We start from the raw sequence: 23,980 nt of genomic DNA on the forward strand, positions 1-23,980 counted from the left end.
AAAATTGTAGGATAAAAGACCCCATTAGTGTCGGGGACCCCATTACTGACACTTTCTTTGATTTTGGTACTTATTCAATTAATGAAATGATTAATTTCAATAATAAATATATTATTTGTAATCTTTAAGACCTTTAGATCAAAAAAATTTTTAATTTTTATTCCAAATAGAACATTTTTTCATTGAAAGAAAATGTGCCACTAATAGGAGTTAAAAGTGCCACTAATGGGGTCTTTTACCTTAGTTAAATTTCTTAGACAAAAATAGTAATAAAATGTTCTCTAAAAGTTATAGAGATTTAAGGACAAAAAACACAAGAATTTTATGAAATTACTAGTTTTTTGAGTAAATGTCATTTTTTATTAAAAGTACTAAAAAATACAAATGAAAAAAATATTTAGATGAAATGATTATTATAATTTATTACATTACTATTATTATAATTTATTTGCAAACGGGAGATTTGTAGAAAGAGTTGACAAAGTTTTTTAAATTATCATTATCAAAATACTCAATAATTATCAAAATAATTTCATAAGACAGAGGACTAACTTCCTTGAGCTGTGAAATATTCTCAACTTTCTCCATAAGGTTTGCATATATTTTGATGCTTATGATATATTCAACCAATCACGTTACGAATAGTTTGCTTGCATGATATATTTTCATATTTTTCATCTAAATTATAAGAGTGGATAAATTATAAGAATGGATATATATTATCATGCTAGCTAAATTTTTTAGACAAGAATAGTAATCAAAAGTTTTCTAAAAGTTATAGAGATTTAAGGACAAAAAACACAATAATTTTATGACATTACTATTTTTTTTTAATTTAAGTAGATTTAATTTTTATTTAAAGTACAAAAAAATAAGAACGAACTTATACCTAAATTTGACTTTAAATTAATAACATTATCAAAAATACAAATATTCAGATGAAATGATTGTAATTTATTTGCAAATAGGACATTCGTAGAAAGAGTTGACAAAGTTTTTTAAATTATCATTATCAAAATACTCAATAATCATCAAAATAACTTCATAAGGCAGAGGAATAACTTTCTTGAGCTGTGAAATTTCCTCAACTTTCTCCATAATCTTCCTTCGCTTATAAGCGTCCTGAATTTTACCAGACATTGCAAGAAAAAGCCAGAAGTGATCATACTGTTTCCCGAAATTGCTTCTAAAGAAGTCAGCGTAGTCTTGAACACGTTTATCATTTTTTACCAATAATTTCAAACTTCTCTTGTTAAAAACTTTAATCACAAGATCATAAACAGTCATACTATCACTGAAAGGTATAATTTTATAAGTATTAATAACATCTTCCTGAATGTCTTCCACAAGCTTTCTAACTTCCGTATCTTTAGCAATTAGTTGATCCATTAATTTTATATCTTCTTCATGAACAAAGATTCCAAATTCACGTCTTAGGGTATAAGTCTCTAGGATTAACTTAAAACACCGATTTCTTTCTATTTCGAACGTTCTTCTGTCATCAGAGTCTTCAACAAACTTTTCAGGATCAACTGGAATCATACAATAGTGTAAAGGCCTACCTTCAGCAGGATAAGGATAAAGAAGTTTCAAAAAGCCCTCCAACGTATCGTACTCGCATCTGTAGGCCACTCTGTTGAGTAAGAGAGTGTCTGGATCATTATCAATCATTGCATTGATATCTGCTCCAGCTTCCATCAACTCCCATAGAAGGTGGTAAATGGGATCTGTTCTTGCGTACCGAAATTCCCCAAATTTTTCATTTGGCAGCAAATAGTGAATAGCGTGACGTCCATAATCGTCTCTAGCATTGATAAATTCCGGTTTGCACTTGTTGCCCCATTCTTCAGTAAACAGATTTAAATGTTTCATTGATGCTATTTCAGCACCATGCATCAGCAGTGTCTTGTTATTTTTCCCGGTAATTCCAACGTTGACGCTGTATCGAAGTAAAGTTCTTAAAATGCAGAAATCTACGTTAATGCTATAGAAAACGAAGAGCGTCATCTTATTAAACTCATCAGACCATTTCCAATCCTTTGAAGATTCGTATTTTTCAACGAGTTCTTTAGTAAACTCAGCATTAGCATCAGCACCAGATTTCAATAACATTCCGACTTCATAAGAGTTTCCTTTTAAACAAGCTAAATGAATTGGCTGAGCACCATCAGCACCCACGCAATTTACATTTGCTCCGTAGGTTTTTATCCATTTCTCCAATATCTCCAAATTAAATGTATCATTTTTACTTAAGAATGCGAAATGTAGAGCAGTGTACCCAGCTTGGGGTCCAGTTTTTCTTAAGCTGGCATTGATATCTCCACCTTTGGCTACAAATTGGTCAATGACATTCCAATACCCTTTGTTCACTGCTTCTATTATGTCGACAGATTTTTCATGCATTTTTGGCATGGTGCTATACTAAATCAATATTTTTTAATTAATAAATTAAAGATTACTAATTAAAAACAATAATAACCTTTTTTTTTCAAGTTTAATCTTGACCCAAGTGTTTCAGAAAATTTTTCTAACCTAGAAATAAATTTATTAAAAATTAATACACTTATTCATTATAAAAAAAAAAAATTATAATCTTACCTGACTCCAAGGAAGTTGTAGTCACAAAATTTATCAATTTAATGAAATATTAATTGCTGTTTTAGTTGTAATAAATTAATTGCTAAACTCTGAATCCAATGCATGTATCAACAAACTTTATTATTACATTGGTATTTGTTGCGCGCGGGTCTGAACGTCGGTATGATATTATATATTTTCATGCTTATGATATATGATATATCCACAGATTCGGTAGAATCTGGCGCCAAGTTCCGTTCAAATCTGCTGTAAACGGAGCGCCAGACTACCGACTGTGTTTACTGTAAGCAGAACGGTATTTTGAGGTTGCAAAATTTTATTTAATTCTACGGTACTTTTTTTTCCTAAATTGTATATTATAACAGTAATTCATACTTTATTTGACTGTTATTAATTAATTATATTCACTTATAACAATTAATCTACTTGAAATTATTAAATTTAATCAGCACAAACTATAGCAACGCAAAAATTTCGATCCTGACTTTTTTTTCGATGAGCAAAGTGATCTGCCACAGACTAAATAATTCGAGAATGCATAGTAATCCTTCATTAGATGGGAAACTACAGTTAAAAATAGATATTTCACAGCTTGTATCTACGCCCGCCAGGGTGCGCTGGAATTATTTTTACATAAACTGTAGTTTCAAGGGGATAGTTTGCTATAAAAAATGCAACCAACGCGAGATTTAATTAAGTTGGTACCAATTGTAAATTTTTATTATAATTACAAAAATATTAAATCCAAACAAAAACAGTTTCACTGTAAAAAATCGCGCCAAGTCCACGTTCATAAGACTATAAAGAAAAAAATTTGTTTTTCTTTACAAAAATATATAAAATTAAAAATTAAAAATCCAAGTAACCGATATGATTGTTTATGATTTTCGAAAATTAAAAAAAATTTTGTTATAAATTTAAAAATTAAGAAAAAAATTTTGGAACGTACTTGGTGTGCGTCATTGTGTATTTCAATTTTTTCAAATTTTGCAACCGCGCACACTTAATACGTTCCAAACTTTTTAATTTTAAATTTGTAACAAAATTTTTTTTTTAATTTCCGAAAATCATAAACAATCATATCGGTTACTTGGATTTTTAATTTTTATTTTATATATTTTTGTAAAGAAAAAAACAAATTTTTTTTTTCTTAATAGTCTTATGAACGTGGACTTGGCGCGATTTTTTTTTACAGTGAAACTGTTTTTGTTCGGATTTGACTAATCACGTTACGAATAGTTTGCCCACAAACTATTAGTTTCAGAAAAAAAGTTGTTAAATTTTTTAGACAAAAATAGAAATCAAAAGTTTTTTAACATTTATAGAGATTTAAGGACAAAAAACAATAATTTTATAAAATTACTAGTTTTTTTTTTAAATAGATTTAATTTTTATTCAAAGTACAAAAAAATACGAATGAACTTACACCTAAATTTGACTTTAAATTAATAACATTATTAAAAATACATATATTTAGATGAAATGATTGTAATTTATTGGCAAATGGGATATTCGTAGAAAGAGTTGGCAAAGTTTTTTAAATTATTATTATCAAAATACTCAATAATCATCAAAATAACTTCATAAGGTAAAGGTATAATTTTCTGGAGCTGTGAAATTTTCTCAACTTCTTCCATAAGCTTCTGTCGCTCATAAGCGTCCTGAATTTTACAAAACATTTTATTAAAAAGACAGAACTTATTAGACTCTTTCTGGAAATTGCTTAAAAAGAAGTCATTGTAATCTTGAACAAGTTTATCATCTTTTACTAACAATTTCAAACTTTTCTTGTTGAAAACCTGAATCAAAAGATCATAATAAGTCATACTGTCATTGAAAGGTATATTTAAACAAGTATTAATAAAATCCTGAAAGTTTTTCACAATCTTTTTAAAATATATTGTTTTAGCAAGTAGTTGTTCCATAGATTTTATTTCTTCTTCAGAAACACGAAATCCAAATTCACGTCTCAGGGTAAATTTCTCCAGGGTTTCCTTTTGAGACTTTTGAATCTCTATAATTTTCTTTCTTTTGGTTTCGAGCTCTTCATTAAGCTTTTTTAAATCTTCTGCCGTGAGATCACAATTTTTATGCATTTTTGGGATGATGGTGTTCTAAAACAATATTTTTTAATTAATAAATTGAAGATTAATAATTAAAAACAATAATAACCTTGTTTATTTAAATTCAATCTTGACCCAAGTGTTTCAGCAACTTTTTCTAACCTAGAAATAAATTTATTAAAAATTAATACACTTGTTCATTATAAAAAAAAAAAATTATAATCTTACCTGACTCCAAGGAAGTTGTAGTCACAAAATTTATCAATTTAATGAAATATTAATTGATGTTTTAGTTGTAATAAATTAATTGCTAAACTCTGAACCCAACGAATGTGTCAACAAACTTTATTATCCCACCAATGTATGTTGCGCGCGCAAGCGCGCGTCTGAACGTTGGTATGAAATTATATATTTTTATGTTGATGATATATTTGACTAATCACGTTACGAATAGTTTGCCTACATTATAAACTATTAGTTTTAGAAAAAAAGTTGTAGTTTAATTTTTTAGACAAAAATAGTAAGGAAGGGGGTCAATTGAAACAAAAAAATTTTAGCAATTTTTTATTATTCGAATTAAAACTAAATAATTTTTTTTTTTTTTTTGAATGGTAGTTTATTAGTATACTATCAATATCAAAATACATAAATTAGTCAATAAACAACGTGAATTTAAAAAAATTATTGATTTATCCAAACGCGTTGAATGGTTCAATTGGCCCCCGAGCGGGGGCCAATTGAATCAATAATATTTAAAACTTAAACTATAACTTTTAATAAATAATATATTAATGGTTGGGCCATTCCATGTCAAATCGACCAATAGTTGGAATCGACCCCTTTCGATTTGGATGAATTTTGGTCAGAAGTTTTCTTTTATCATAAAACGAAGTTCTACCAAAGGAAAAAAAATAAAAAAATTTTTTTCGAAAGATATGCAAATTCAAAATTTCGCGATTTTTCCAGTTTTTCAATTTTGTTTTTGCAACATCTCGAATGCTATTATAGATACAGGAATGGTCTTTCGTTTGTTTAAAAGGGGACACTTGGGGCTATTGAAAAAAAAATATTTTGGAAAAAAATTTTGAAAAATGCCAAATTTTGAATTTTTGAAAATCGTCAAAAATGAAGACCACCATTAAAATTTTGGCTCAATTTTTTTTGTATGATACCTTGTTATGATCTTAAAAGATCCTGAAATTTTTGAATAGGGGTTTTTTTTCAAAAATATGAATTTTTTAATTTCAAAAAAAAATTTTTGAATTTCAGAAAATATTTTTTTTTTGTTTTTTGCAACTTCTATATAAGTTAAAGTTATGCAGATACATAATATTGTAATTTTGAGTATTTAGAAATTAAATGCACGACGTTGAAAATATTAAATAATAAATTAATTTCAACTTTTTTTTATTTTTTGGACATAATCTTGCATCCTTAAAATAAGTCATCCTTAACGCATGATAGAATTCGTTAATTGTCCTTTATTTACTTCATTTAAAGTTGTTGATGCCACTTGTCGTCTTATTAACATGGGAATAATTTGTAATTTGAGATTGAGAACTATGATTGTGCAGAAATTCGTAAGTAAATAAGTATTCGAAAGAACGAAAAAAATTGATATTCTCATGAAATCATTTCTAATTTTTATAGAAAATTAATATCTGTTTGAGTTATTTGAGGTTAAAAACTGTAATTGAAGTGAAGAAACGGACAAAATATATCATGCGTTAAGAAAATAAAAAATTATATCATGCGTTAAGCCTGACTTTTAGATTATGTCTAAAAAATGAATAAAAGTTGAAATTAATTTATTATTTAATATTTTCACGTCGTACATTTGATTTCTAAATACTCAAAATTACAATAATATGTATCTGCATAACTTTAACTTGTATAGAAGTTGCAAAAAAAAAAAAAATTTTTTTTTGAAATTAAAAAATTCATATTTTTGAAAAAGAAAAAAAAACCCCTATCCAAAAATTTCAGGATCTTTTAAGATCATAACAAGGTATCATACAAAAAAAATTGAGCCAAAATTTTAATGGTGGTCTTCATTTTTGACGATTTTCAAAAATTCAAAATTTGACAAATTTGGCATTTTTCAAAATTTTTTTCCAAAATATTTTTTTTTCAATAGTCACAAGTGTCCCCTTTTAAACAAACGAAAGACAATTCCTGTATCTGTAATAGCATTCGAGATATTGCAAAAACAAAATTGAAAAACTGGAAAAATCGCGAAATTTTGAATTTGCATATCTTTTGAAAAAAATTTTTTTATTTTTTTTCCTTTGGCAGAACTTCGTTTTATGATAAAAGAAAACTTCTGACCAAAATTCATCCAAATCGAAAGGGGTCGATTCCAACTATTGGTCGATTTGACATGGAATGACCCGGTTACTTGCTAATATTACTATTGCACATTTTTATTGCACAGATATTATATTAAATGAATTAAAAATCAAATTAACCCTTCGTTGGTCGCGCTATGAGCGAATCGCCGCCTAACAACTACTCAACCTATAGAGACTCGCTATAGTGCGAGCGAGAAACTAAAAAAGACGCGACCAACGAAGGGTTAAAAATAATTTTCAGTATAAATTCAGTTCATCAAATTAGGTTATTTTCCCTGAGTATTTTTCACGTAGAGTCAAGATGCGCGCGCATGTCCCATGCTTCTCCGTATTGTTTACTCGTCCCTGAGACTGCTAGTTCAATTGACCCCATATAATTTTTAGCAATTAATAGTAAATAATAAATAAATGAACTATTATATCACTATAAATAACACCAAGTATTAAAGACTTGTAATCAAGCTATGAAGACGTTAGCTCAACTTAAAATTAACAATGAAATATTTAATGAACAATTGCGAGTAAAATTAGTGACTACACTTATATTCCCGATTTTTGATTATTGTTGTGCTGCGTTTACCAACATGTCGAAAAAGCTGCTGCTTAGGTTGCAAAGAAAAATGAATTCTTGCGTAAGATTTATTTTCAAATTATCCAGATATGAACATGTAACCCCGTATTATAATAAATTAGGGTGGCTAAAATTAAGTAAGAGAAGAGATTATTTCATAGCATGTTTGTTTTTTAAAGAAATAAGGCTAAATTATCGGCAGTTGTTTGGCCCAGGACTTCAATATCTTAATGTATCAATGCGTAGAGGTGACATTAGACAAGATTACTTGCGTTTGCCAAGAGCAAATAGTAATATGTATGAACAATCTTTTATAATCAATGGTACCCTGATAGCCAAGTTGGCCGCAACTTTCTGTCAATCTACTGCCGCAACTTGTCACCAACTTGGCGGCAACTCTTGGAAAGTAACTCGGTTGGTGTCAACTTGTTCACCAAGTTGTCACCAAGTTGTCGGCAAAAGTTGCTCTGAAACTTTTTCACACCAAGTTGACGATAAGTTTCTCAAGAAATTTGGCGACATATTGCGGCAGTAGATTGGTCTCTTTTTTCTCAGAAACTTGTAGCCAACTTGGCGCCAACAGTTACAAATTCGGAAGTTGACCGCAAGTTGTCGCTAAGTTGGTGGCAACTATCTGACACCAACTTGGTTGGTCTGAAACTGTGGCTATCAGGGTATACGTATCTGGAACACGTTGCTACCTGGGCTGACAACTGTAGATAATCTTCCTGAATTTCAAAATGCATCTTTTTCATTTTTTCTGGCTAATGACAATTAAAATCATTATTATATTTGTTTAATTAATTATAATTTCTATTTCAAAGTGTCTCAAAGTGTTTATAAATTTACTAACTAACTACTGTAAATTTATTAAGTAACTTTATTGTATTTAGGTAACTTTAAAACCTTGCTGTTGTTATATTATCAAACTTACAGTTCTTAGTCATTTTAGTTAAACAGTAAACATAAATAAATTTTAAGGTTATTTTTTGTTAGTCAATTAAATGTTAATAATTATTTAATGAGTATACAGAAAAAAGTAAACTGTAATATTCACTCGGATTCCGGTTAACTTTTATAGTTTCAAACAGTAAAGCGGACATCGAGGTGGCAAAAATATGAATATTACAGAACTTAATGTAGAAAGTATTAAAGCCACAATTTATAATTTAATATCCAAAATAAGTGATTAGTAGCTTTCACTATAGTAAATAGCGACTCTTTCATCTTAAAAAATTACAGTTTCAAACAGTAAAAATTGCCATTTCAATATATAGTCTATATTATGAAGAGAAGGGGAACTCAGATGAGGAGAAGGGGGTCTCACTCTGGGAGAATTTAACATTTGAAACAGTAAAAATTATACTTTTAAAATATACATTTTACCAGTCCAAGCAAGTCAATAATTATAGTTTGATTTTTAGTGTTGCGTTTAAAATTTACCATTTTACTTTGTAAATATTGACGTTGCTTGTATTAGAAATTTACTAACTTTATTTTATACTTTTTACATATCATACGATCATTTTTTAGGTAGGAAATGATAAATATCAAAGTCTAATTCTTAATTATTATACTTTAACATTTTAGACATTCACATAGCGATTATTACTGTTTGAAATAGTATTTTCTTCCATGTAAAAAGTAAATTGTAACGTTTAAATGGTAAATATTATAAAGTGAATAGTAAAATCACGATTTTACTGTTTGAAATGGTAATTTTTAGCAGCTGATCATTACTTATTATAAATCGACTGTTGATTATTAAAGTTTACTTTTTTCCATAAATTTTTCGGAAATTTCCTTAAAAATGTTAATAATTAATTTAAAAACTAATTTTAAGATGCATAACAAAAGTATTTCTTCGTATTATTTTTTTATAGATATTCTTTACACTACGAGTTTACACTACACGACTTTACACTACATGTATGACAATTCATTTTTAGTTCATGGCATACGAATTTGGAATGCTCTGCCAGCTGAGACTGTGGCTGTGGATAATTTGGTTGAATTTAAAAATGCTTGAATAATCGAAAGGAAATTTAGTATAGACCGGATAGCTCAAATGGTAGAGTAGCCGACATGTCTTCGGAAGGTTCTGGGTTCGAATCCCAGTCCGAGCTATCTAATAATTTTTTCTCGCATAATCTATAAACTCACATTAAGATGATCCTCCTTTCTCAATCCTTTTCTACCAATATCCTGTTACGTGAATGTGGAACGCTTCACGTAATAATTACCGTAACTCCTATTCTTTCCTGCTTCACAGCATTATTTATATTTGTAAATTGCTTCAATCATTTCTTTCAATGTGATACTTAAATTTGAATTAAATTAAATTATTTTTAAATTCGATTTTCACTTTCAATTTCAATTGGAATTTTTGAATACCTATGCGTCTTAGATTTATTTGTAATTATTTTAATTATCACTCTGAATTATTGCTTTAAATTGATATTAAATTAAATTATATTTTATAATTATAAGATCCTTCTGTCTATCACTAAAAAGCTGTATGTGAACGTTTCATTAAGTAATAATTAATTTGTACTTAGTTTTACTATAATACGTAAAAATGTCAATCAATGTATTATTATTGCTGATGGTCCTGAGGGAGCTTAGGCTCTAGGAACAATAAAATTTATTATCTATCTATCTATCTATCTACGAGGGTACTTGGATCTCCTTAAGGTAGTACCTCCACGAAAAGTATATTCCATGAAACTTATGGAATTTTTTTTATCGAAAGATAAATATAATTCACCAGCAAAATTTCAGATCAATTCACCGCACCGTTTTTGAGTAATTAATTTTCGAAATTGCATCTTTTACACGTACCCTGACGGATCCAAAGTGCGGTAGAGTACGGTAATATACGGTAAATTTACGGTAGAGTACGGTACGTACAGTGATTTACCGTAATACAATATGACACCGTAAATTACGGAGATTGTACGACAAAGTACCGTGATTGTACAGTAATTTACCGTGATTGTACGGTAAGATACTGTGATTGTGCGGTAAAATACCGTAATTGTTAGTAAAATACTATAATTATCCGGTAAAAAAAGTATTGTTTTTGTACGCTAAAGTACCATAATTGTACGGTAATGTACCGTAATTGTACGGTAACTTATCGCTAAAATAAGGTATATTTGACGGTAGGTTACCATTGGAATACGGTAGTGCGGAAAGTTCAGAAGTATATATTCTACCGTATTTTCACCGTACGCTACCGTAATTGTACCGTAATTTTACTGTTATTTACTGTACGTTACGGTGTTTTACTGTTTCTACCGTGCAAGTAGAATGCTACTGTAATCTACGGTGGCCATACGGTATATAGACCGTATAATACCGTAATTCTACGGTATTTCAGATCTGCCAGGGTAGAGGTATAGAGAGATGGTAAAGTTAGTATGAAATCTTTCGTACTACTCGAGTGGAAGATTAATAAAATATATAATGAGCATGAAATTATATATATTCTTCTGTAGGAACATTTAGACAAGTACAACGTATATACTACGTACAGAAGAAAAATTAGGTGCCACGTGTGTTAGATTAAAAACAATTAATTGAAGATAGTTTAAATTGCCAAATAAATACTTTAGTTAATTGACAAATTTTATGAGGATGAATTTCCCGGAGTCTGGTAAGATGATAAGTTTTTTTTTTTTTTTTTTTTTTTTTTTTCATAATGAACAAGTGTATTAATTTTTTATAAATTTATTTCTAGGTTATAAAAATTTTCTGAACTATTTGGGCCAATACAAAACTTAAATAAACAAAGTTAGAATTGATTTTAATTATTAATCCTTAACTTATTAATTAAATAATATTGTTTGAGAATACCAACATGCTAAGAATGCATAAAAAATCCGTTGACATGATTAAAGCCATACAACAAAAAAATTGGAAAGTAATTAACGAATTTGTAGCCAACGGCGGCGATATTAATGCCAGTTTAAGTAGAACTGGGGCTACATCTGGGTATACTGCTATACATTTTGCAATATTATGTGGAAATTATAGGTTTGATATGGAAAAATTCATTAAAACCTTCAGACCAAATGTAAATGGCGTGGGAGCTGATGGTGCTCATCAGCCCATACATTTAGCTTGTCTTTAAAGGAGATACTAAAATTGCTGAAATTTTACTGAAATCTGGTGCTGATGCTAATGCTGAGTTCACCAAATGGCTCGTTGAAGAATTCCAACCTGTAAGGAAATGGAAATGGTCCGATGAGTTTGTTAAAATGACGCCATTTGTTTTCTGCACTGTCAACATTAATTTTATGTTATTAAAATCTTTAAACTTTTTATTAATTTTATCAACCGTGATTTATTATAATTCTTCTAACCCGTTATCACCTATTCGGTCATTTTTATGCTAGTATAAATCTAATTTCAAGTGGATGGAAATTTCCATCTTCACTAACGATTTGAGACAATTCGTCTTCAGATAGTTAGGTCGATGGGTAACCATCGAACTTGAACAATAGTTAGCTGGTGAATGTTAGTATCTGTTCGACTATATGTTAAGTATTAACGATGGAAAGCTACTGAGAATAAAGGGCAACTTTTGAAAAAAATCTATGAAAAATTAACCAAGCCAGGAATCGGAGAATGACCCGGTAGCTTAACTGGTAAAAGCATCCTGACATGTAATCGGGGAGATCCAGGTTTGATTCGATGCTGACGCAATTGATTACACTAAATGCGTTGAGATGAAAGAATCTTAAAATGATCACAATATTTTTAACGAATCTGATTCACAAAAATCATCACAAGTTTCATCTCATCGACATTTCGTTGAAAGTAAAATTGATGCAGAAGTTTTACAACGATTCAAGAACGCAAGAGCCGCAGGCATTGGTTGGGAAGCTGATGATAAATACGAGCTTTTGTATGATCTTTGGGTCAAGGCTGCAGAAGATGATAAAAATGTTGATAATGAACTGCAATCTTCATCGTGCCTCACTCTCGCGTCTAAAGATCTCAATGTAATCGGGGAGATCCAGGTTTCATTCGATGCTGACGCAGTTGATTACACTAAATGCGTTGAGATGAAAGAATCTTAAAATGATCACAATATTTTTAACGAATCTGATTCACAAAAATCATCACAAGTTTCATCTCATCGACATTTCGTTGAAAGTAAAATTGATGCAGAAGTTTTACAACGATTTAAGAACGTAAGAGCCGCAGGCATTGGTTGGGAAGCTGATGATAAATACGAGCTTTTGTATGATCTTTGGGTCAAGGCTGCAGAAGATGATAAAAATGTTGATAATGAACTGCAATCTTCATCGTGCCTCACTCTCGCGTCTAAAGATCTTAATCCTTCGATTCCCAATGACAACGACATTATTGAATTTCCGTTTCCTGAATTTTCAGAGCCTATTCTTGATGAAGGTGAGTATATGATTAGACAAAACAGTCATAACCAAAATTCAGATTTTGGAGTTCCTTTTTTACTTGAACCTCCTATCCCTTTAGATATTGATAATGATTCTCCCAGTGTTAGACCAATTCTTTCTTCCAGTGATAACGCTATCCAATCATCACCTGTTATTATTGAGGTAACAGAACCTGATGCTGTTTCTTCTGTTATCACGGAAAATGTATCTAATCCTAATACTATAACAATGCGTCGAAAATCATTAGACGAAGTCATAAATGAAATAGTTATGTGGCCTAAGTCTAAAAAACAGTCATCAAAGCGCAAACGTGCAGTTGAACATTTGCCTTCAGTAATAACAGCTGATAAGTGGATAGAAATTATGGAAGCTAAAGAAAAAGAAAAAAATGACAAAGAAGAAGAAAAAAAAATTAAAAAAATTGAAAGCGAAGAGAGAATTGAAAAAAATAAAAAGATAAAACAAGAGAAATTAGAGGAAAAAGCTAGAAAAAAATTAGCTAAAGAATTACCTGCGGAAAAATCTGTAAAACCGCGAAAAATGTCTAAAAATTAACTTAAAGTTCTTTACCTGTAACAGTTTTATTATTTTATGTTAAAATACGTTAAAAATAAATTGATATTTTGCTAATTAATTGAGTAAATATTAATAATATTCCATCCACCAAAAACTTTTATTTATTATGACCACAAGTGGTGCAACCGATGACCAAAAGTAGTACTTCTATGGCCACTACTGGTGAAACAACAGGTATGATTAATTATTTCTATTTTTTTAAACTAAAGTAAGTTTATAAGGTATTTGCTTTTAATTATTCGATAACTAATGTATTAAAGATATCATTAATCTATATTACGTTATTATATACTTTACTTAAGTTAATTAAATTCTAAATAAAAAATATGGAATCGCTTAAAGTGGCCGCAAACGGTACATCTACCCTAAAATGGGTATCAAATATTCAAAAGAAAAATTTTCTCAAGGTGAGAAAATTTTTTTCTCCGCTGAAGTAAGTGGCGCTGCTTCCCTAAAGTATCTAAAAATCTTGATCAAATATAAAAATTTATTGTATCAAGTATTCATGATAGTTTGAATTATTAAGAAAAAATTACTTCCACCAAGAATAGAATTTCAAGAAAAATTTTTACTTCGGCCAACACAGCTTCGGTCTTCCTTCAGGCACCCGAAAATTTTCTTGAGCCAAGAATTTTGTTTTCCAGTCAAGAAATTTTTCTTTCTGTGTATCTAAACTATGTATAGTGCAATTAGAATTATCAAAAAATTATTAAGCCAAAATTTTCTTATTCATAATCTGTAAATCTCGGCAGTCACATAGCGACTGCGGTTGCTAGTTATTATTATATGAGAAAGAAGAAATACAAAAAAAAAGTTTACTCTCATGTAATATGTAATGTAAGCCGCAGAGCTGGTGACTTTCACAATGAACCTGTATCAAATTTATGACTCAGTCTTTGGAGCAGCAACGCCTACTCACACTCGGCATCCACCACCTCGTGATTTACGCCCGTTATAAAGACACCCTTTGGGATAGAATGATAAAAAGGAATTCAAATGTCCTGCTTTTCCGACATCATAAGTTTAACATCCCGATCTCGAGTAACTTTCGATTGGAATTTTATCTTGCTTTTTTTTAGGTTTAATACTACCTGGAATTTCGAGGACGTGAACTACGACCCGGCTCATTCCCGAAATCACCCGAGACCCTGCAATCATATTTATCTTTTTTTGCTTTCTTCTTCTTCTTCTTCTTCTCATCATCGGGGATCGCGGTTATGGTGCGCTGTGCCAGCTGGAGCTGGAGTTGAGTCGAGTTGTATCGCGATACTGGATATCTATAATTTAAATCTCGCTCGAATGCCGGGAAATAATTGTAATTAATATTGCGTATCTATAGATGTTCAAGGGTATGGGCTAACTTGGAGTAAAGATCGGGCACTCCCGAAGAGTTCAGAGATTGTTGGTTATTGATAGGGATTCAGAGTTGTAATAGGAAATTTGAGGAAAATCGATTCTAGTTTTAAGTATAATTATTGAAGCGATAGAAGGATTTATTAAATTAAATATTTTTTAACTGTTAATAAATATTTTTTGGGAAGAAAAGTACATTTATTAATGGTTAAGAAATATTTAACAAATATTTATTAACAGTATTGAGGTTAAAAAACAAATAATCAAAGTCTGAAAGAAGAAATAGATTTGAACTTACTAATCAATATCCAGATAGAGAAGAAAATATATTTTAAATATTTCTTCATAAGATGGTATCAATAAATAATTCATTAATAGAAGATGTTTTTAATTTTTAGTTAATTAATTAATTTCTTAATAAAATATCTTAATTTTTTAATTAAGAAATAATTTTATATATTTTAAAGAAATTTTAAAAAGATTAAATTTCTTAATTTATTAAATAGAAGTAAATGTTATTTAACTATCAATAAATATTTAAAAAAAAAAAATTATATTTATTAACAGTTGATGAATTTTTCGGAGTAAAGGCGTCTTATTATTTACGGTGCGGTGTGAAGATGATTTATAAACAAATAATCCCATATTTTTTATAAAGATATGATACAGTAGTAATTTTTACTGTTAAAAAAATTCTGTAACTTATTACAACAATTTTTTTATTATTAATTTTATTTCTTCTATTTTTATGTTGAAAAACTATTAATGATTCTCTAATGAAATTTTCTATTGAAGCTATGGAGTTATAAAAAGTGTCAAAGTTGAATTTTTAATCTCACTTTTTATTCCAGGGTCTGAAGAAATGTTTATTAACAATTAATAAATATTTTTCTTAACAGTTAATGAATCTCATTTAATTAATTGGTTAATTTATTACCTCTATTTGAACCCAATAGCCCAAAGGACTATTAACAGGGTTACTCAATTTATACAAGGTTGTAGATTGTGACAGAGTGAGAGTACTTAAGTATAATATGATTCTATGTAAACAAAGTTTCTATCCTTAAATACCATAAGTTAATAAATTTGCTTAATAACTAGAAAGAAGAAATGAATTAAGGCTATGTGTGATGAGTTACATTCAAATTTAAATTTCTTTTGTTATTAACCTGAACCTTAAATTACATAAATTAAACATTAATGATTTAGTTTAGTTTAGTTTAGTTTATTAACAAAATTATGTCAAGGCAGTTGCCGAATGACAAAGAGTAAGTATACATATAATTTTACATTATTGTGCAGTTTAACTTATAAATATGTAGAGTGTTTGACATAATAATATTTTTAGATAGGTGATAATATTATATACTACATTAAAAATTAATATAAAAATTTAATTTATAAAGAATTAACTAATAATTTTAAGAATCTTTGATGTTACTAAAGAGACAGGTAGGAAACTTTAAATTAAAAAGAAGCTATATAAAGAAGGTTAACGAAGTTTGAAGATTAATAAAATAATGATAGAAGCATTTACAACAGTTTATGATCAAACATCTAAATTAAATAAATAATCAAAAATTTTATTTTTGAAAACCTCCAAGCTTGATGAATTTATAATGTCCTCTGGTAGTTCTTCCCATAATCGTATAACTGTAATTACGAAAGAAGACTCATAATGAGTGGTACTGAAATTTGGGAATTTAAAGAGAATATTATTTTTCTTGGCTGCTAGTCTCTCAGATCGTCTTACAGTAAGGTCTTCTTGAAATAATTCGCGCAAATAGCTAGGTTTACCAATTTCTAATAATTTATAAAAGTAACAACAAGTAAAATAAATTCGACGACTCTTTATCGAGAGCCATCCCAGTTCAGATTTATTAATAATTGTTAATGAATAAATTGATTAGGAAAAAGTTTGTTTATTTATTAAATATGATTACGTATTTTTTAACTATTAATAAATATTTTTTAAAAAGAAAAGAATATTTATTAACAGTTGATGATTTTTAACTTCCCGCTAAGAAAATCGAAGATTTTCAAAAATCGGGAAGTTATTGTTTTCACCCCGTTTTGCAAAAATCGAGTTTTCATCAGATCTCGACGTTTGAAGGTCACAGGAAGCTTCCCTGACTATCCCCGTGAGGTTGTCACGGTGTCTGTGTGTGTGTGTGTGTGTGTGTGTGTGTGTGTGTGTGTGTGTGTGTGTGTGTGTGTGTGTGTGTGTGTGTGTGTGTGTGTGTGTGTGTGTGTGTGTGTGTGTGTGAAAGTATGTGAAGCGCTTATAACTTTTGAACGGCTTGACCGATTTCATCGTGGTTGATGCCATTCGAAAGGGCTTGACCAAACTTAGATTTTGAAAACTATTTGTACCGATTCAAATCAATAGATTTTGAGAAATCTTCAAAAAACTGAAAAAAAAATTTTTTTCAAATGTGGTTTTTTTGGAATAACTTTTAAACGGCTTTATGGTTCAATTCCAAAAACTAATCAGCTCTTAACCTCAAAAAACCACATCGATCGCCACCAGTCCGGTCAAAATCGGTTGATTCGTTCGAGAGATATCGTGAACGAAAGAAAACCGAAAAAAGTGTTTTTTCGGAATAACTCCGAAATTCCTAGCGCGATAAATTCAAAATTTAAGATTCTTTATGAGGCTTAAAAAACTGCGTCGAATGCTGCCAACCGCGTGAAAATCGGTTTATTCATTCAAAAGTTATTGCGGTTTAAAAATTCAAAAAATAGTGTCTTATCAAATCTCTATCAGACTTTTGAGCTCGAAGAGCTCAAAAGCATAGGAAAGCAATCTCTTTGAGCTCGGAGAGCTCAAAATGACCCATAAATTGTATTTTTAAGCTCGAAGAGCTCATAAACGTCATTGGTGCAATTTTAAGCGCCTAAGTATGGAATTAGCGGGAAGTTGCAGGGATGGCCTTTAGGGTCAACCGTTTTCCTAATTTTTTTTTGGAGTAAAGGCATCTTATTGTTTACGGCGTAATATGAAGATCATTCATAAACGAATAATCTCATAATTTTTTATAATAAAAATACAATACGTTAATAATTTTCTTCGCTAAAAAATTCTGTAATTTATTACAATTGTTTGATTATTCATTTTATTTCTTCTATTTTTTTTTTAGAAAATCATTAATGATTTTCTAATGGAATTTTCCATTGAAGCTATGGGATTATAAAAAGTGTCAAAGTTTAATTTTTAACTTCACTTTTTATTCTAAGGTCTGAAGAAATGTTTATTAACAATTACTAAAAATTTATTAACAGTTAACAAGTATTCATTAATTATAAATAAATAATTATTAAATCACCTAGTATTAAAAAATCATTTATAAAGCTTTAATAATTGTTAACAAATCCTTCTGAGGTTGAAAAAAAAGATTTAAAAAGAAGAAATGAAATTAATATATTTCTGAGCAATTAATTATTGGAAGATTTAAAAAAAATCTCGATAATTTTTTCTTACGGCCCGAAGATTGTGATAAAAGAGCACCCCAAACTCCCGACCAAGTCTTGCTATAAATAATTGATTGAACGGCTGGTAAATTTATTGACTCGTTGAAAAAATTACGGTAAATATTTATCGGGCGTACTCGGGCTCGTAATTTTATAATCCATTATTTTCTAATTTGAGTAACTAAAAATTTGTTTATCGTGGATCGTTTATCGTGTGTGTAATATATTTATCGAGTTTAAGAAGTTTTACGTTCGTTCCCTGTGTGAGAGAAATTCCGCAGCCTTGATGCCGTCGTTAGGTACAAGTTACAATACAAGCTAAGTGAAGAGTATTCACGGCGAGATTGCAGGCTCGGGGGAAACTGCCGAGAACTCTCAGCGTTCCTACGTGGAACGTCGTAAAATTAGTGAGCATGAAAAGCGCCGAAGCTAAAAGATTCGAACCTACTTGTTCTTATTATTATTTTCTTCCATGTAATACTTTCAGCGCATTTTTATTCACTGTGTTACTGGTCCAGTCTATTGAAAAATAATATATTCTCATTGAAAATAGTATTTCATTTTATTTTTTATACTAAATCATTAATTACCTTAAATTTTTATTTGTATCATCTTGTGAAGAAATATTATAAATGTTTCTTCTCTATCCAGATATTTATTAGTGGATTAAAGTTTGTTTCTTCTTTCAAACCTTGATAATCTGCTTTTTAATTTTAACACTAAAAAAAAAAATTTATTTTAATACACTTAAAGGAGAAATTTATTTTAATACACTGAAAGAAAAAGTTTATTTCCAAAAACCTGGGCTTTGTCATAAGAAATTAATCGTTTTTAAAATTTTTTCTTAGCTGAAGAAAAAAAAATTTTTTTCTCACAGTTACTTTCTTGTTAAAAAGAAATCTTTTTGATTTGGAAAAAACAATTTTGGAATTTTTAAACAAATTGCAAATTTTTATTTAAAATTAATTTTTTCTAAATTTGGAAAAATTTTTTTTTAACAAGAAAGTTGCTGTAAGACAAATTTGAAAAAAAAAATTAATTTCTTGTCTCAACAATGCCAATTTTTTTTCTCTCAACGTAATAATAAATTTTTTTTTTTCAGTGCTGAAATTAAAAAGCAGATAGTAAAGGTCTAAAAGAAGAAATAAACTAATTCACTAATAAATATCTGGATAGAGAAGATATACTTTTGATATTTCTTCGGGAAATGATGCAAATAAAAATTTTAGGTAATTAATTATTTAATATACAAACTAAATGAAATAATGTTTTCAATAACAATATGTTATTTTATTAACAGTTGATAAATTTTTCTCATGAAGAAATATTAAAAATATATCTTCTTTTTTATCCAGAAATTGGTTAATAAATTAAAGTCTATTTCTTCTTTCAAACCTTGATTATCTTCTTCTTAAAATCAAAACTGAGTAAAAAAAATTCATTAATAGTTATTTATATTATTTATTTATTTATTATTTATTTATTTATTTCTTTATTAACAAAACCTGACAGCCTGTATGGCCAGTTATGAGGTTACAAAAAGATACATTAATATATGTTGTAAAGTGTTTTACAAATATTTAGAGAAATATGTTTGACAATTATTAAGAGAATAAGAAAAATTTTGTTTCCAAGATAGTCATATGATAAAATCGGTTTTTTTGGTGAAATTGAGTGTCATTGCAAAGGTCTTGATTTGAATTTGTGCCTTTTCAAGATTTCATTTCATTCTCACCAATATTCAATTTATTATGATAAGTATTTAGGCTGCATTCGAAAATGATCTATCTCTAGACACAATTAAGAAATGACCTTGTATCTTGTAAACTATTGACATTTTTAAAGATATAAGCTCACCCTGATATTACACTCATCGGAACCTTTCATTTGAGTACCCACATCAATCTTTCATATATATATTTGGGTGCTTCATTTGAGACGACTATTTTTTTTTCTCACTCCATTGACGAAATATTGTTCTTTACATAGAAAAAAAAATTCTTACCAAAGGATGGTTCTTAATTTCAGTTTTAAGTACTCGCTGGATGAATTTGAAGTTTTCTCATATAATCAACCCGTTAAAATCAGTTTTTTTGCTTAAATTATCTATAGCATAGCGACATTACATGATATTCATTTGACCATGGGCGAAAGTTGTAGAGGGATCCTTCCTCTTTAAAAGCTCTGACAGCTTATTTCCAATTTATGAGCTATCTCGCCAGTAAAAAATTGTATATTCGATTTTTGCTCACAAGTCGTGGTTTTTTGATTTTTTCTCGTAAACTATTGATCTGACACCGAAATTGCAAAGGACCTTTTTTGTAAAAAATTTAATTTTCTACAAGATTGATTAATAGCTTAACCCTTTTAATGAATTTCCTCTGAGATAAAATTTAATTAATTACAAGAAAACAATAAATGACACTATTTTATCGTAATTTTTATACTTTTTAATAAAACAACAGTTCATAAAAAAAATTATAACATTGTATATTTTTGTAATCAACCATTGTGATATCGTTATAATGCCTAAATTTGTAAAATTTTGAATCATCTTACAAATATTCTAATAAATATAGTTGTTACATAGAATATATCCAAAATATATAGTCATACATAACTCCGGCTTACAAAAAAAAAAGGTGGTATGTACTTTGGACCGGACCTACCTATTGAAATGAATATTGACCCACTGAATCCGAATTTCAAATCCGTCTGACCCGGTCACCCTCCAATTTTGAGCATAATGCAAAAAACCCCGAAAAAATTGCAAAAAACTGCAGTCACAGCAATGAAAAAATTCTTGTGGACCCGGATCAAGTATGATTTTCATGTATCCTAATTTACTGAAACTAAATCTGAACGTTAATTAACCTGGTGAGCCGACCAAATTTGCAAAAAGAAAAAAACGAAAAACCCAAAAAAATTGCAATAAATCATGAAAAATTGAAGTTATCGAGATAAAAATTTTTTTCGACTCAGATTGAGAATGATTTTCATGTATTTTAATCCACTGAATTTGAATCTGAAGTTTTTTTGCCCCGTTAACGTTTTAAAATTAAAAAAAATCTCAAAAAACCAAAAAAATCGGGAAAATTGCAGCTATAAATATGAGAAAAAATCTATAAAACATGATTAAATACTTTTCTTGTATTTTTTCGCGCATAAAATACAAATTAAGAATCCGAAAATATAAAAAATTTTAATATCTATAAAAAATGACGTATAACTAGAATAAAGAAAACAATTTTCTCGAATTTCAAACTGTTCTTCATTGGTATCGAACTCTTTTGTTCTCAAACGATCTACGCAGAAATTTTTTTTCCGTTTGTTATTATCTCTTGTATTTCATGCGTGAATAAATACAAGAAAAGTATTTAATCATGTTTTATGGATTGTTTTTTCATACTTGTAACTACAATTTTCCTGATTTTTTTGGTTTTTTGAGATTTTTTTAATTTTAAAACTTTAACGTGACACTGGGCTAATTAACGTTCAGATTTAGATTCAGTAAATTGAAATACACAAGAATCATACTTGATCCGGGTCTACAAGAATTTTTTCATCGCTGTGACTGCAGTTTTTTGCAATTTTTTGGGGTTTTTTGCATTATGCTCAAAATTGGAGGGTGACCGGGTCAGACGGATTTGAAATTCGGATTCAGTGGGTCAATATTTATTTCAATAGGTAGGTCCGGTCCAAAGTACATACCACTTTTTTTTTTTGTGAGCCAGAGTTATGTATGACTATATATTTTGGATATATTCTATGTAACAACTATATTTATTAGAATATTTGTAAGATGATTCAAAATTTTACAAATTTAGGCATTATAACGATATCACAATGGTTGATTATAAAAATATACAATGTTATAATTTTTTTTTATGAACTGTTGTTTTATTAAAAAGTATAAAAATTACGATAAAATAGTGTCATTTATTGTTTTCTTGTAATTAATTAAATTTATCTCAGAGGCAATTCATTGAAAGGGTTAAGCTATCAATCTATCTTGTAGAAAATTAAATTCTTTACAAAAAAGGTCCTTTGCAATTTTGGTGTCAGATCAATCTACAACTTCCGCCCATGGTCAAATGAATATCATGAAATGTCGCTATGCTATAGATAATTTAAGCAAAAAAAATTATTTTAACGGGTTAATTATATGAGAAAACTTCAAATTCATCCAGCGAGTACTTAAAACTGAAATTAAGAACTATCCATTGGTGAGAATTTTTTTTTCTATGTAAAGAACAATATTTCGTCAATGGAGTGAGAAAAAAAAATAGTCTCAAATGAAGCACCCTAATATATATATATAAATGAAAAATATATCAAAATGCATGTAGGTAGTCAAATGAAAGCTCTTGATAAGTGTAACCTCGGGATGAGCTTATATCTTCATAAATGTCAATAGTTAAGAAAGTACAGTGTAATTTAACAAAAGTCATTATTTAATAAAGCAAAATTTTATTTATTTATAATCCACAAGTCACGGCAGTCACATAGTGACTGCAAGGTTGCTAGTTAATAATTAAAAAATTGTTTCTAAATAAATAAATTTATTAATTTATATTAAAGTTAATAAATTTTCCTATCAGAGTGTGTGTATTTTAAAAAAAACGGCTACTGTTTTTAGTCTTGTGAATACTTATTCAAGGTAAGGGTTCAAAAGGTATTTGTATTTTTATTCGCTACACATGTTAAATTAATTCAAATGGTTACTTTTTTTAGCTACCTGGACACGCACCAGATGGGCGAGCAAACACGGCAATCACCGCGACACGAAACGGAAGAGGATTAAGAATAAGAATAAGGATAAAAATAAAAAATAAAAGAATTGCGCTGAAGAAGGAGTAGACTAAGAAGATAAAAGGTGAATGGAAAAAAAGGATAAAAACAAGATTTAGGGTGTCAAGCTCGTGGTGATTCGTCTCACGAAAGCTGTCTTTTACAGTCAGATTTAAGAGATGTGGAAAGTTTAAGCCCATAATAATTGTATGGAGGTTATTGTAAAACAAAGTTTCGCTGAGATAAAAAAAACAGATCGTGGCAATAATTTTTGGCCATGGACATTGAGGATTTAAGGGCTTGCCGAAGAAAGTCGTTGAGCGTGTAATGGTGATTGAATGCGGCTAATAGTTCTCGAGGTCCTCTTTATTCTGTACTCTGCTCCTAAAAGTATTGAACATATAAGTTTTAAGTTAAGAGCTAAACGTTTGCTTCAGAATTAAGTGAGAGGAATCGACGTATTGCGTTAATACCGGATGGTGAAACCGACCGTACATAAAATTGCTCTCTTTTTTTTTAATTCTACTTTTTTTTGTTGTTATTATTGATTTTTTTTTTAAATAAATATTTATGTTTGTTTGTTAAATTTTTATAAACAGGAAAAATTTTCATAATTATTACAGGAAGTCATTTAAATTTATGTTAAATTAAAATTATTCGATGAAATTGATTCTTTATGATAATTTGAGTTGTAATTTATACTGCCATTAAATTTTGTATGGTCTTACTGATTTGTTTTGTAGCGATAAAATATCGAGTCACTGTGAATTTATAGCTGGG

General features: G+C 29.0%; 2 protein-coding genes across 5 annotated transcripts in view; one reads left to right on the forward strand and one right to left on the reverse strand.

Annotated features, from left to right (window-relative positions):
• Positions 1–23,980, forward strand: part of LOC123265635 — a 73,416-nt gene that overhangs the window by 32,614 nt on the left and 16,822 nt on the right. The window lies entirely within an intron of this gene.
• LOC123265633 lies at positions 940–15,972 on the reverse strand. 4 transcript variants are annotated; one of them, XM_044729454.1, is made up of 2 exons: positions 15,962–15,972; positions 940–2,421 (listed from the first exon to the last, which is right to left on the reverse strand). In XM_044729454.1, exon 2 carries the CDS (start codon positions 2,410–2,412, stop codon positions 955–957), a length of 1,458 nt encoding a protein of 485 aa, XP_044585389.1. In that variant the 5' UTR covers positions 2,413–2,421; positions 15,962–15,972; the 3' UTR covers positions 940–954. The 4 variants fall into 4 exon arrangements, with proteins under 4 accessions (XP_044585389.1, XP_044585388.1, XP_044585387.1 ...); XM_044729453.1 differs by lacking the exon at positions 15,962–15,972 and adding an exon at positions 4,890–4,918; XM_044729452.1 differs by lacking the exon at positions 15,962–15,972 and adding an exon at positions 4,754–4,798 and having other exon boundaries at positions 940–2,447.

The sequence above is a fragment of the Cotesia glomerata genome, linkage group LG5 (genome assembly GCF_020080835.1).
Source record: "Cotesia glomerata isolate CgM1 linkage group LG5, MPM_Cglom_v2.3, whole genome shotgun sequence".
In the NCBI taxonomy this organism is placed as follows: domain Eukaryota; kingdom Metazoa; phylum Arthropoda; class Insecta; order Hymenoptera; family Braconidae; genus Cotesia; species Cotesia glomerata.

What these genes read in the sequence shown, in the direction of transcription:
- LOC123265633 (XM_044729454.1), bottom strand. Translation starts at nt 2,412, where the DNA reads ATGCCAAAAATGCATGAAAAATCTGTCGACATAATAGAAGCAGTGAAC.